The 12,248-nt window shown below is 33.7% G+C and overlaps 1 protein-coding gene across 4 annotated transcripts; it reads right to left on the bottom strand.

The window, feature by feature from the left end:
* Window positions 1–709: 709 nt before the first annotated feature.
* Window positions 710–6,153, bottom strand: LOC107789764 (dicarboxylate transporter 2.1, chloroplastic-like). 4 transcript variants are annotated; one of them, XM_016611637.2, is made up of 4 exons: window positions 5,609–6,153; window positions 3,656–3,969; window positions 1,985–2,433; window positions 710–1,258 (listed from the first exon to the last, which is right to left on the bottom strand). In XM_016611637.2, exons 2-4 carry the CDS (start codon window positions 3,778–3,780, stop codon window positions 1,143–1,145), a joined length of 690 nt encoding a protein of 229 aa, XP_016467123.2. In that variant the 5' UTR covers window positions 3,781–3,969; window positions 5,609–6,153; the 3' UTR covers window positions 710–1,142. The 4 variants fall into 4 exon arrangements, with proteins under 4 accessions (XP_016467123.2, XP_075080845.1, XP_075080846.1 ...); XM_075224744.1 differs by lacking the exon at window positions 5,609–6,153 and adding an exon at window positions 4,162–4,364; XM_075224745.1 differs by lacking the exon at window positions 5,609–6,153 and adding an exon at window positions 4,311–4,340.
* Between the last annotated feature and the right edge of the window lie 6,095 nt (window positions 6,154–12,248).

Below are 12,248 nucleotides of genomic sequence, written 5' to 3'. Positions count from 1 at the left end.
ATATCTCTGGTCTTTCTTTTTCCTCTTCTATGTTATGGGACAAGTTTAAAGTAGCTAAAGGTAAATGTTGAGAGGAGGAGGGTGGTCAACTTAGAGGGCGCCCGCCACTTCTTCAGACGCGTTCCTTGACTACCAAGGCGCAAATCAAGAAGAAAGCACAGAACAGAAAGAGCATCATTATCACTTTATAATAATACATGATACTACACTCCCCCTCAAACTCCATCTGCTTTATGCTTGATCTGGTAAATTCACTTGCAGCCAAGTGTCTCGTGATCCATACCCCGGGTTACATGAATGGAGGACCGACTTACCTAGGTTTTCACGAGAGTTGGTGGGTTCTGGAGTGCCTATCAAGGGCATTATTGCGTATCTCGAGGAGAATGTAGCCAAGTTGATCAAGGCAGTGGATTGTGGATGATTTCACCCATTTAATCTAATGATGCAACAAGGCTTAACGTGTTAAAATGAATGGTAATCAGCTAAAATAAACAAGCTCAGATACTGGTACCAATAATATTAAGAAAGTATAGCCTCTTGTACCAATCAAACTGTTTTGAAATAAACAAGCACATATAATGGTCCACAATCTGACCCATGCGCGTCAGATATACGTGAGACCCAATCCAAATCATGTATTGGAAAAAACTATTTTTGATATTTTGAGTTTACAAAAAATATCTCCAAATGCATGCTTACCAGGTTCATTTCCTGGAATTAAAAGCAGTCATTATGTCATTCCTGAATTTAAACCATAAACACAATTAACGTTACAGCCATTTCAGATCTTGGCTATTACCACCTAACCATTGCCTCCTTACTTGTATATACAAGTTCTGATTTCTCTTCTATACTAACACAGAAAACACATTCCTCTCTTTCTCTTGTTCTTCAATAAGTTTCTGGGCAATTGTATTTATGCAAAATTCCGAACTTCCGGTCATGAGTACACGTGTTTGAGAGTGTCGTGTAACCTTTGGGAGCTACTGATCTCAACGATTTGCACCTAGCCTAGCTGAAATCGCTTTTAAGACAGTGACTTGACATTGACACAGTATTTAAATCTTCAAGTGTTTTCTGTTCTTCTATTGTCAATATTGCCATATTTTCTAACACAAGATTCACTTGCATATTTTTCAGTCTCAGTAAAGGCCAAGAATCTTCCACCAACCAGCTCCTACTAATCCCCATATGGCAATATTAATAAGAGCTATGGTAATCCCCATTTTGAAGACATCGCGTAGTTCCACATAACCAGCTGCCAAAGTGCAACAAATGAGATTAATTATTCAACTTCCTAAAACATAAATGAAAAGAGAGAACAGTTACCAAAATATAGATAACTGTTATCTTAGACTGCTTAGAGATAATCTTAATGAAGATAAGATATAAGGTATCCTGCGTTTATGCAGAGCTCGAGGAGGGGCCGTACCCCAAGAGGGTGTGATGTAGACAGTCTACCCTAATGCAAGCATTAGTGGCTGCTTCCACGACTCGAACCCGTGACCTATAGGTCATACAAAGATAATTTTACCGTTGCTCCAAGGCCCCCCTTAATGGAGATAGGGCATCCTGGTGTACAAGGCATCTCGTGTTTACGCAGGTCCGGGGAAGGGCCGCACCTCAAGAGAGTGTGATGTAGACAATCTACCCTAATGCAAACATCAGTGGCTGCTTCCACGGCTCGAACCCGTGATCTATAGATCACACGAAGACAACTTTACTGTTGCTCCAAGGCTCCCCTTAATGGAGATAGAGCATCTCAGTGCGTAAGGCATCCCGCGTTTACGCAGGGTCCGAGGAAGGGTCGCGCCCCAAGAGGGTGTGATGTAGACAGTCTACACTAAGTGTAAGCATTAGTGACTGTTTTCATGGCTAGAACCCGTGACTTATAAGTCACAAGGAAACAACTTTACCGTTACTCCAAGGCTCCCCTTCATAATCTTAATGGAGATAATTTATCAAATATACTTGAAGAAAATACCTCCATAATATACTGCAGCTTGACCACTGCTATAATGTGTCAATGCACCAAAAAGATTACTGAAGTATCCCAATAACAATGTAGCAAGAAGATTTGGAATTTTTGATGCCAAACACATTCCAAGTAATGCTGGGTACAAAGCTGCAACATGAGCAGTTTGACTAGCAAACAAGTAGTGAATGAAGTAATATGTTCCTAGAAGTATACAAAATGCTCCAAACCAATGTAGTGAAAGAGAGTTGAGGAAATTAGCCACAACATTTGACATCCAAGCAACAACTCCAAGAGTAGTTAATTGTGTTGCCATCCCTATTAAAACTCCAAACCAAGCTAAGGTATCCCATGCAGATTTTTCACTTAAGCAATCATCCCAAGTAAGTATTCCAAATGCCAAAAGTAGTGACAATCCTAGCATTGCTGTGATAACACTTGCTAGCCCAAGAGCCTCTCTGTATTAAATGGAAAGTTGTTTCATTATCAAACATAGGCTACAATGAGGAGGAGAAGAAAAAAAAAAGGCAGGCCGGTGTACAAAGCATCCCGCGTTCACGAGGGGCCCTGATACCTTGGAGCAACGGTAAAGTTGTCTCCGTGTGACTTATAAGTCACAGGTTCAAGCTGTAGAAGCAGCCACAAAGTTGCATGTTCCATCAGTAGGCAGCCTACCCTGATGCAAGTACCAGTGACTAATTTCACGGCTCAAACCCGTGACCTATAGGTTATACAGAGACAACTTAACTGTTGCTCCAAAGCTCCCGGCCTTCATAGGCTACAATGAAATAGAGAAATAAAGAAAAGACATGGCAACATTTTAAGACTAGTGCAGAGGTTAATCTGGTCATGAGCAGAGGGATATGAAGCACATGTATTTAAGTATATATAAACACAACAAAAGCTCTAATCTTTTGGACCAAGAAATGTTCTTTTATGCATCAGGCTACCTCGCTCATTATTGCAGTACTAGTAAATCTAAAGAAGTAAATATCATGCTGATTGTTAAGAAAATGGACCTCGAGTGTAACTCAATCCCAGAATCTAGTTCATGAGTGGTGTCGCCCGAGACCATATTAAGGAGACAACAACTCATTCTCTCAACTAATATAGGATACTCTAACATCCTTCGCTCCGTCAGCGCACACACACAGGGAGGACATCCGGAGCAACAAAAACATAATATAAGAGCCTAACATAGGGTAAAGCAAGAATAAGGATCCGTATGGCTCTAATAACATGTTAAGAAAATGAACGTTTGGGCTTAAATTAACCCCAAATAAAAGCTATATTGTTGAGGTGATATTGTCCAAAATCATACAAAGAGACAACTGGGCATTCCGCTTTTAAGATTGAGCTAGCCCCACAGTCTATTTCCTTAACTTTGAGAACCTAAGACTAGAAAATTTCTTCTTGAGTGTGAAAAATAGTGATTGCACCATCTAATATAGAGATAGCACATTCACCAGTATATATAACTTGATTTTGTATTACCTTCATGCTACATTCTATGTTGCACGGACGTTCCAAAATGATGCTGCACCCTTGTCGGATCTTATTTTTAGAGAATCCGACACACATCCGGCAACATTTTCGGAGAGTCCGAGCAACATACGACTAAACTACATTAGGGACCCATCCGTATTTGAACACATAAAAACATAAGTATTTGAACATTACCCAGAAATCCATAATGCAACAGTTACAAGCATGACTATCATCATAACCCACTGATCACTTTTGATGGGACCCATCTGCTCCAGTTTCCTTCTAGCCATTAATGGAGCATCTGGTGTGTTCTTCATTTCTAGAGGGAAAATCTTGTATAGAATAGCTGGACTTGCTAGAAGAGATATAATTGCTGGTATGCTTGAAACCTTGAACCAAGTTAGCCATTTACTTGATGTTTTCACTCCTAACCCCTCAGCCAATTTTAAACACAGTAAGTTATTTGCAGCAGCTGTTAGGAATAAGGCACTTGAGCTATTAGAAGCCTGTAAGTGCATCACAACATAAATAGCATTAGTGATAGGTGTAGGGAAATGACACCGGAAAAAACAATCATAATACTGCAATAATATTATTTGTGAGCGAAAATACACAAATTAACTTGAGCAGTGCTAGGCACTATCTTAAGAAACTATTTTAGCAATGTGAAATGTTTCCCTAGGATTAAACAAGCATACCTCTATTTATTTAGAGGATACCGGAATCAACAAAATTAAATAACACCGACAAGTTTGGAATTAGGAAATACACACAGGTTATAAAAGAAATTGGAACACACAAAAGGCTAGACGTAATTAAAAATGAGAAGGCTTGTAGTGATAATTACTAATCATTAGCAATCATGAGAGAACAAAATATTTATTGGTATGTCTTCGGATAATATAGGAAGTGAGTATTTATAATTATAAGATTTGTATAAGAAACTGACAAGTGTTCATCTACTTGTCAAAAACTTTCCACGCACAAGACATTTGGCAGGGGCTCTATACACTTGGCCATAGCTTCAAAGAGATCAAGCCACATAACTATTTATGTAGCCACTTGCATGCCCACAAAAATATTGAAATACTACCACAATAGGAATTATCAGAAATGGAACTAAAATATACAAGACACAATACTAAACATCTGAATATTAAAACTGGGGCCCGGTGCATTAAGCTCTTGCTATGCGGGGATCCGGTAAAAAGCCGGACCATAAGGGTTTATTGTACGCAACTCGTTACCCTACATTTCTGCAAGAGGTGGTTTCCACGGCTTAAACTCGTGACCTCCATATGACAGCAACTTTACTAGTTATGCCAAGGCTCCCCTTCCATCTGAATATTAAAATTAATTAACTAAATCTAAAAGAAGTATAGTGGGCAGTTGGTTTTTTTTTTTTTTGAGTCATATACCAAATTAATATTATGCTTAAAACAATTTATTTTAGTATTTAAACTTTGTGTTGATCTTCTTATTTTCAAAAACTTATTTAATTTTTATAATATCAGATCATGTAAAGAATAATTATATATAATCATTTGTAAGAGCTAAAGATCTATCGGAAACAGTTTTTTTACTTGCCCAAGAAGGAGTAAGATCTGCACACAAATAACCCTCCCCATATCCACTTATGAAATATACTGGGAATATTACTATTGTTATTACATATAATCATTCATAAAAAGTGTTATTAGTAACATGACTTTTTTTTATGAAGAAGTTACATATTGTTATAGCAAGTTACTATTTTAGGTTACCATATCAAATGTCTTATGAAAAGTTGTTTATTGTTATATGTGAATTTGACCTTACAATATAAGAAACATAATGGTGACTCGTTCGAGCCTTGGAAACAGTCTCTTGCAGAAATATAGGGTAAGGCTGCGTACAATAGACCCTCGTGGTTCGGACCTTCCCTGGACCCTGCGCGTAGAGGGAATTTAGTGCACCGGGCTGCCCTAATATAAGAACCTTATACACTGACAATGCAAATAAGACTGGTCATCTACTATAACAAGTTATAGTCAACAAATAGTGTAAAAATATACGTTGTCAGTATATATAAGTTAAAATCATAAAACATACTAGTACTATACTACTATTTAGTAAATAAAAGTAAAGAATAAAATTAATGCTAACCTGCAATTGAGCTTGAATAAGATAAGCACCAAGTTTCCTAGCAGAATCATCGGAAGAGTAAGCCTATTGCTAATGATATTGCTAGTGGTATTAGTTTTGCACCTTTCCATTTTGAGAGAGAGAGGCGGCGGTTGGTGGCGTCGGTAGTGGTGGCGGTAGGGGAAGTGGTGATCGGGAGGGGAGAATTACTTAGAGTTGACATTAACTATCAGTGGCAGAATCAGAATTCAAAACTTTAAGGTAATGGATATGAAGTGTCACTGCCACAAGAAATGACACCTTACGTGTGAGTTAAAGAATACTCACGTTAAATATATAATTCGAGATGAAAATAGTGAATGCATTTGCTCCAATTACGATAATGTGATCTACATTTGACATCAAAATTAGAAGAAAAGCGAAGAATTTAGCATGTATAAAAGAAAAAAGTTCACTTGATCATGCATTAAAACAGACGTGACACGAAGTTTTTACGTTAATTGAATTTGATAACGTCATGCAAATAACTGACACTCGTTGAGTGAAGTCGAACGTCTTCTGTTATTTGAAACCCTTAATACTGACTAATTCACTTCAAACTTGTGGTCATGTACTTATGTACTATAGCGTTATGGCTATTTTTACGGGTAGAGTGGCAAGTGGGGGAGGAAGAAAATTTGAGAAATAATTGGAAACGGAGGGAAAAAAAGGAGGGAAATGGGAGGTGGAGATAAAACCCTTTTGAATTGGATTTAGTTGATTTTTTTTTTTCACTAATTGGATTTTGGTTAATTCAAAAGGACAATAGAAGGCTGACATATGGACATATTATTCTCTACCTATTTAACAACTTGTTTGGATGGTTGTTACCTATCGTATTGTATCATATTGTTACCTTAAATACAATATTTGTTTTAATTGTTATTTAAATTTTATTGTATCTGTCGTTACGTAGCGATGAAAAGTGTCACTTTATGAAATGACGGATTTGGTGTGGTGGCGTCGTCACCTTGCTTTTTTCTCTCATCTTCCCTTCCTTAATATTAAATAATCATATTTTATACTTTATCCTACTCTTTTATATATCCTTTTTTTTAGAATATTCCTTAGTATTAAATAATCATTTTTTATTGTTGGTGCGTGACATCATGAAATGACAGCAAACGATACAATCTACCAAATAATGTATTCATCAAACAATACAATATAATAAAACAATACAGTCACCCGACGATGTGCGATATCTATGTCTAATTAAGAAGAGCTTAATTTAATTTCAATGTTATTTATCCATATAAGATAGGAGTACAATTCTCTGTTAAAGAGTGCTTTACGCTCTTAGTAGATCTCTCAGATCTGAATCTAGATTAGTCACATAAGTGATTTTGGATAATGAATAATTGAATTTAAGAAAAAGAATAATAAAGCTAAAAGAGAGGGAGAAAAGGAAAATATATGTACAACCTTTCGTAAGGATCCTAGTTTGGAAAGATTAACCCGATTAACCGCCTACCTAATTTCTTAAGCTAATCATAGTCGGTGGACGTATAATATATGTATAATTCATATATAATATATGTATAACTGTGTATAATTAATGTATAATTTATATACACCGATTAAAAAAGTAAACATGGAATCCGGCCGGCTATTGCGTAACAATTTCGAGATCCTTACACAAATAACTGGTGGAATTTAATGTTTACTTTTTTAGCTAGTATACATAGATTATATAATGGTTATACACTATTATACACATATTATACATATAGTATACATATGTTATACATCTGCCAGCTATTTTAAGTTTAAGCACTTGGATAGACGACTATTTAAGTTAATTCTTACTCCCCTAACACACGTACCTTTTCAAATTGCAGTCATTAATGTTATCTCTATCCTTTTTTCTATTTTTTTTTCCTGCAATTGATAATGATTCCAAATTTTCTTTCCAAAGAGGGAATGACTTTCGTGTCATTTTCAATTAAGGATTTGGTCAAGAGTATTTTCACTTGGATAACGACACTACTGCTACTTTTTGTCTATAGTCTTATGCTAATTATTATTATTAGCAGCTAATAATAATAACAAGAATAGCAAATACAACATCAGGATTATAACTTCTAAGTCCAAGGGCAGATCCTTATTTTGTGCTGCACCAATTGACACACTAGTGTTTAGTACTATTATATAATCCAACTTTTTCTTGTTAAATTATTATTCATTTCGTCCACTTCTTTCAACAAAATCCAAAGATATTCACGAGTTCAAAATTCACTCATCTAATTTTGTTACGATATATTAAATACCTCTGAATGAATTCTGATCTTGTTAAGACCAACTATGATCAAGATCGAAATATCAACTCAACTAGACATGCTAATGTGTGTGTTTGTTTAATGTTATTTTTACAAAGTGGTTTAAGTTCTATAAACTCTAATAAGGCTCAACGAAAAAATATTTTCAGGCTTGATTAAATTAGGTGTGCTTGATCGATATAACAAGCGTTTTGATAAACGTGAAAGAAGTAGTAGTATAAAGATTTGATGTTTTAACTTTAATACCATACAAGAGGGTGATTTGTGTGGTGTCCAATTTTCCCTTAAACTGATTATGGAAGGACTTGATTCGTCTAAGTGTTCCTTAACCTACTATTGCTAAAATAGTAAATGCAGAAAGTAAAGAACACAAGTATTTTACGTAGAAAATACCTGGCTGAAAAGGTGAAAAAAACACGACCTACTTCTCAGTAAGATTTTCCCAAACTCTCCACTAAATCACGGAGCCAAAAACTGCATTTACAAAATACTTTTGTAAACCTAGGATTGACTCTAATCCCGTTGTGGCAAACATCCTCTAACTATTGCGACAACTTCAAGTTAACTCTAACTTGAATACTCTAAGTACCTATTACAATTGCCTCTACACTACTAGAAATCTGGGAATTATCGACCAAAAATTTGTGACCAAAGTTGGTTGGTCAAAAAAAGCGACCAACGTTGGTCTCTAATATGGAGAAAATTATTAAATAATTTACCGACTAAGGTTGGTCACTTTTTGTTCGGTAAAGTGGTTAATATTATTATTTAAAATATTTTATAAAATATAAAGAAATCCTATTTAAAATTACAGGTCAAAGTTGGTCGGTTAATATAAGGGAAGCATTTACCGACCAACTTTGGTCGCTATACTTTAATTTCTGGAAAATAACCGACCAAAGTTGGTCGGATATTAGGTCAACATTGATCAAAATTAAAAATCACTTTTATATTTACTATCTAAATAATATAAATGTAATCCGTTAACACTTTTGTAATACAAGGGATGAATACACTAACATATACTATAACATGCTATATATGTAGTTAAAGTAGTACAACGAAGCGTGTTATATATATATAGGTCGAGACGTTTTGTTTTTAATGTTCAACGATTCATCTGAGTAGGTTATTCTTTTAGGGATTGATAGACTTGCCAAGATCCTAATTAGTAAATATAATTTTTCATCAAATATATCTATGTGTAAATTGATTCATAGACTTATAACATAATCAGATGCATCATTAAATATTAAAAACAAAACGTATCGACTTATATCAATTAATCTGCTATAATTTATTCATCGACTTATAACCTAGTGATGAATGAATGTATTACAGTGAAGTGCCTATGTGTATCTCTCTCTCTCTCTCTCTCTCTCTCTCTCTCTCTCTCTCTCTCATATATATATATATATATATATATATATATATATATATATATATATATATATAAGAACATGAAGCGCTAGGAACATAGGGTCGGGTTCTTTTAGGGATTGATACACTTGTAAATTGATTCATCGACTTATAACCTACTCAGATGCATCGTTGAATATTAAAAACAAAACGTCTCGACTTATATCAATTAATCTGTTATAATTGATTCATCGACTTATAACCTAGTGATGAATGAATGTAATTCATTAACTCTGTTATAATACAAATAATGAATACAGTATCATGTACTATAACATGCTATATATGTAGTTAAAGTAGCACGAAGTGTGTGTGTTATATATATACACACACTAACATATACTATAACAAGTTATATATACGTTATAGTATTACAGTGAAGTGTCTGTGTGTGTGTGTGTGTATCTATATATATATTTTAGGGATTGATACACTTGTAAATTAATTCATTGACTTATAACCTACTCAGATGCATTGTTGAATATTAAAAACAAAACGTCTCGACTTATATCAATTAATCTGTTATAATTGATTCATCGACTTATAACCTAGTGATGAATAAATGTAATTTATTAACTCTGCTATAATACAAATAATGAATACTATTATATCAATTAATAGAATAATATTATATTGGTTTATCAATTCATTAATTATTCGTACGTAGTAATGTATAAGATTGATCATCAATTGCAATATAGTTTATGCGTGTGTATGAAATTACTCATATACTTAAATATAACTTAAAAAATTCCTTTACATGCATGCTATTATAATCTATTAAAAGTAATTACCTAGTTAATATAATTTTTTTAAAGATTATACTTATAGTTTATAATTATTTATAATAATTATAGTCAAATAAAATAAATATTTATAGCTAATAATAATTTTTTATAGCGTATAATATTTAAAAACCAAAAAAGAAAAAAATTATTTAATTTTGTTTAGAAATAGCGACCAATATTGGTCGCTATTTTGGTGAAGTTAGTAAATACCCATGTTATTACAGTAAATGTTAGACTTACCTAGTTTAGAGACTAGGTGCCTTCACGACTTCTTTGGAGGTATTTTTGGGTCGTGACAAACTCTCTCTCAACACATTCCCCTCCCCTTCTTTATTTCCCTCACACAAATCAATTCTCCCACCCCGTGCCACCACTGTGACCACCTGAGCCACCGCTGCCACCGTTGCCGCTGCCCCTTTCTCTCCTTATCCACCTAAAAAAACTAGGTTTGAATTATAACCTAGGTTTGAATTATAACCTTGAATCTTTGTTATTTCTAGTTTTTGTTTCAATTATTTCAATATTGTAGCTTATTGTTTCAATTAGTGTTTCAATTCTTTGAATATTGTATTTTATTGAGGATTAGGGTTTAGGTCTTGTTTTAATTAGTTTTGTTAATTAATTTTATTAACTAATTAGTTTAATTAGTGTTGAATTTAGTTTAGTTAGATTTGAATTATACTTTGTATTGTTTTGGTAGTTTAGTTAGAATCTAGGGTTTAGGATATGAATTAGACTTTTAGTTTATGAATTGAACTTTTAGTTTATAAATTGAGTATTTTAGGATATGAATTGGACTTTTAGTTTATGAATCAAACTTTTAGGATATGAATTGGATTTTTAGTTTATGTATTGGAATTTTAGTTTATGAATTGGACTTGTAGTTTATAAATTGTAATTTTAGGATATGATTTGAACTTTTAATTTATGAATTGAACTTTTTGGATATGAATTGGACTTTTAGTTTATAAATTAAAATTTTAGGATATGAATTGAACTTTTAGGATATGAATTGGACTTTTAGTTTATGTATTGAAATTTTAGTTTATGAATTGGACTTGTAGTTTATAAGTTGTAATTTTAGGATATGATTTGAACTTTTTGGATATGAATTGAACTTTTAGTTTATAAATTGAAATTTTAGGATATGAATTGAACTTTTAGTTTATAAATTGAGTATTTTAGGATATGAATTGGACTTTTAGTTTATGAATTGAACCTTTTGGATATGAATTGAAACTTTAGTGTATGAATTGAACTTTTAGTTTATGAATTGAACTTTTAGTTTATGAATTGAACTTTTAGGATATGAAATTAATTAACTAAAAAAAGATTAGGATATGAATTAACTAAATTAATTTTTTCTTGTTTTATTTGTATAGATGGAACATCATACTTGGATGCACAATAGGAATTATCCTAATCGGCGGGGATTGGGGGAGGATTTTGTATAAGGGGTTGATGACTTTATTAGACATGCAATGTCACTTCCACCATACCGAAGTGAAGGAGTAATTAGGTGCCCTTGTGTTAGGTGCGATTGTATGAAGTTTGGAAAATCGGAGGAAGTTAAGCTTTATCTTTATAGGAAGGGTTTATAGCGAATTACTTTGTGTGGACTAATCATGGAGAGATCGATGGTAGCCATGGGATATTTCATAACATGGTTGTGGGTGAAAGTAGTAGGTCGGTGTAGAATACAAATCGTGATTCTAGAATTCATGATATGGTTGCCGATGCTTTTGGGATGCACTTAGGGGGTGAGCCCAATGAAAATGTTGAACAAACTCCTAATGATGACGCAAAATATTTTTATGAACAGTTAGAGGAAGCTAGTCATCCACTACGTAAAGGAATTCCGCACTCTGAGTTGTCTGCTGCAGTTAGATTACTAAGTATCAAATCTGATTGGAATATTTCTCAAGTAGCCATGGACTCTTTCATTGACCTTATGAATGAACTAGTTGACCCCTAATATCAAATTACCTGGTTATTTTTATGAGGCAAAAAGATTAGTTTCTAAGTTAGGACTTTCGTCAATGAGAATTGATTGTTGTGAAGATGGTTGTATGTTATATTATAAAGATGATGCAACTTTAAACAATTGTAAATTTTGCGAAAAGCCTCGTTTCAAGA

This window comes from Nicotiana tabacum, chromosome 11 (assembly GCF_000715075.1).
Source record: "Nicotiana tabacum cultivar K326 chromosome 11, ASM71507v2, whole genome shotgun sequence".
Classification (NCBI taxonomy): Eukaryota; Viridiplantae; Streptophyta; class Magnoliopsida; order Solanales; family Solanaceae; genus Nicotiana; species Nicotiana tabacum.
Note: the sequence above shows the minus strand (reverse complement) of the source record. Positions and strands in the feature narration are given on the sequence as shown.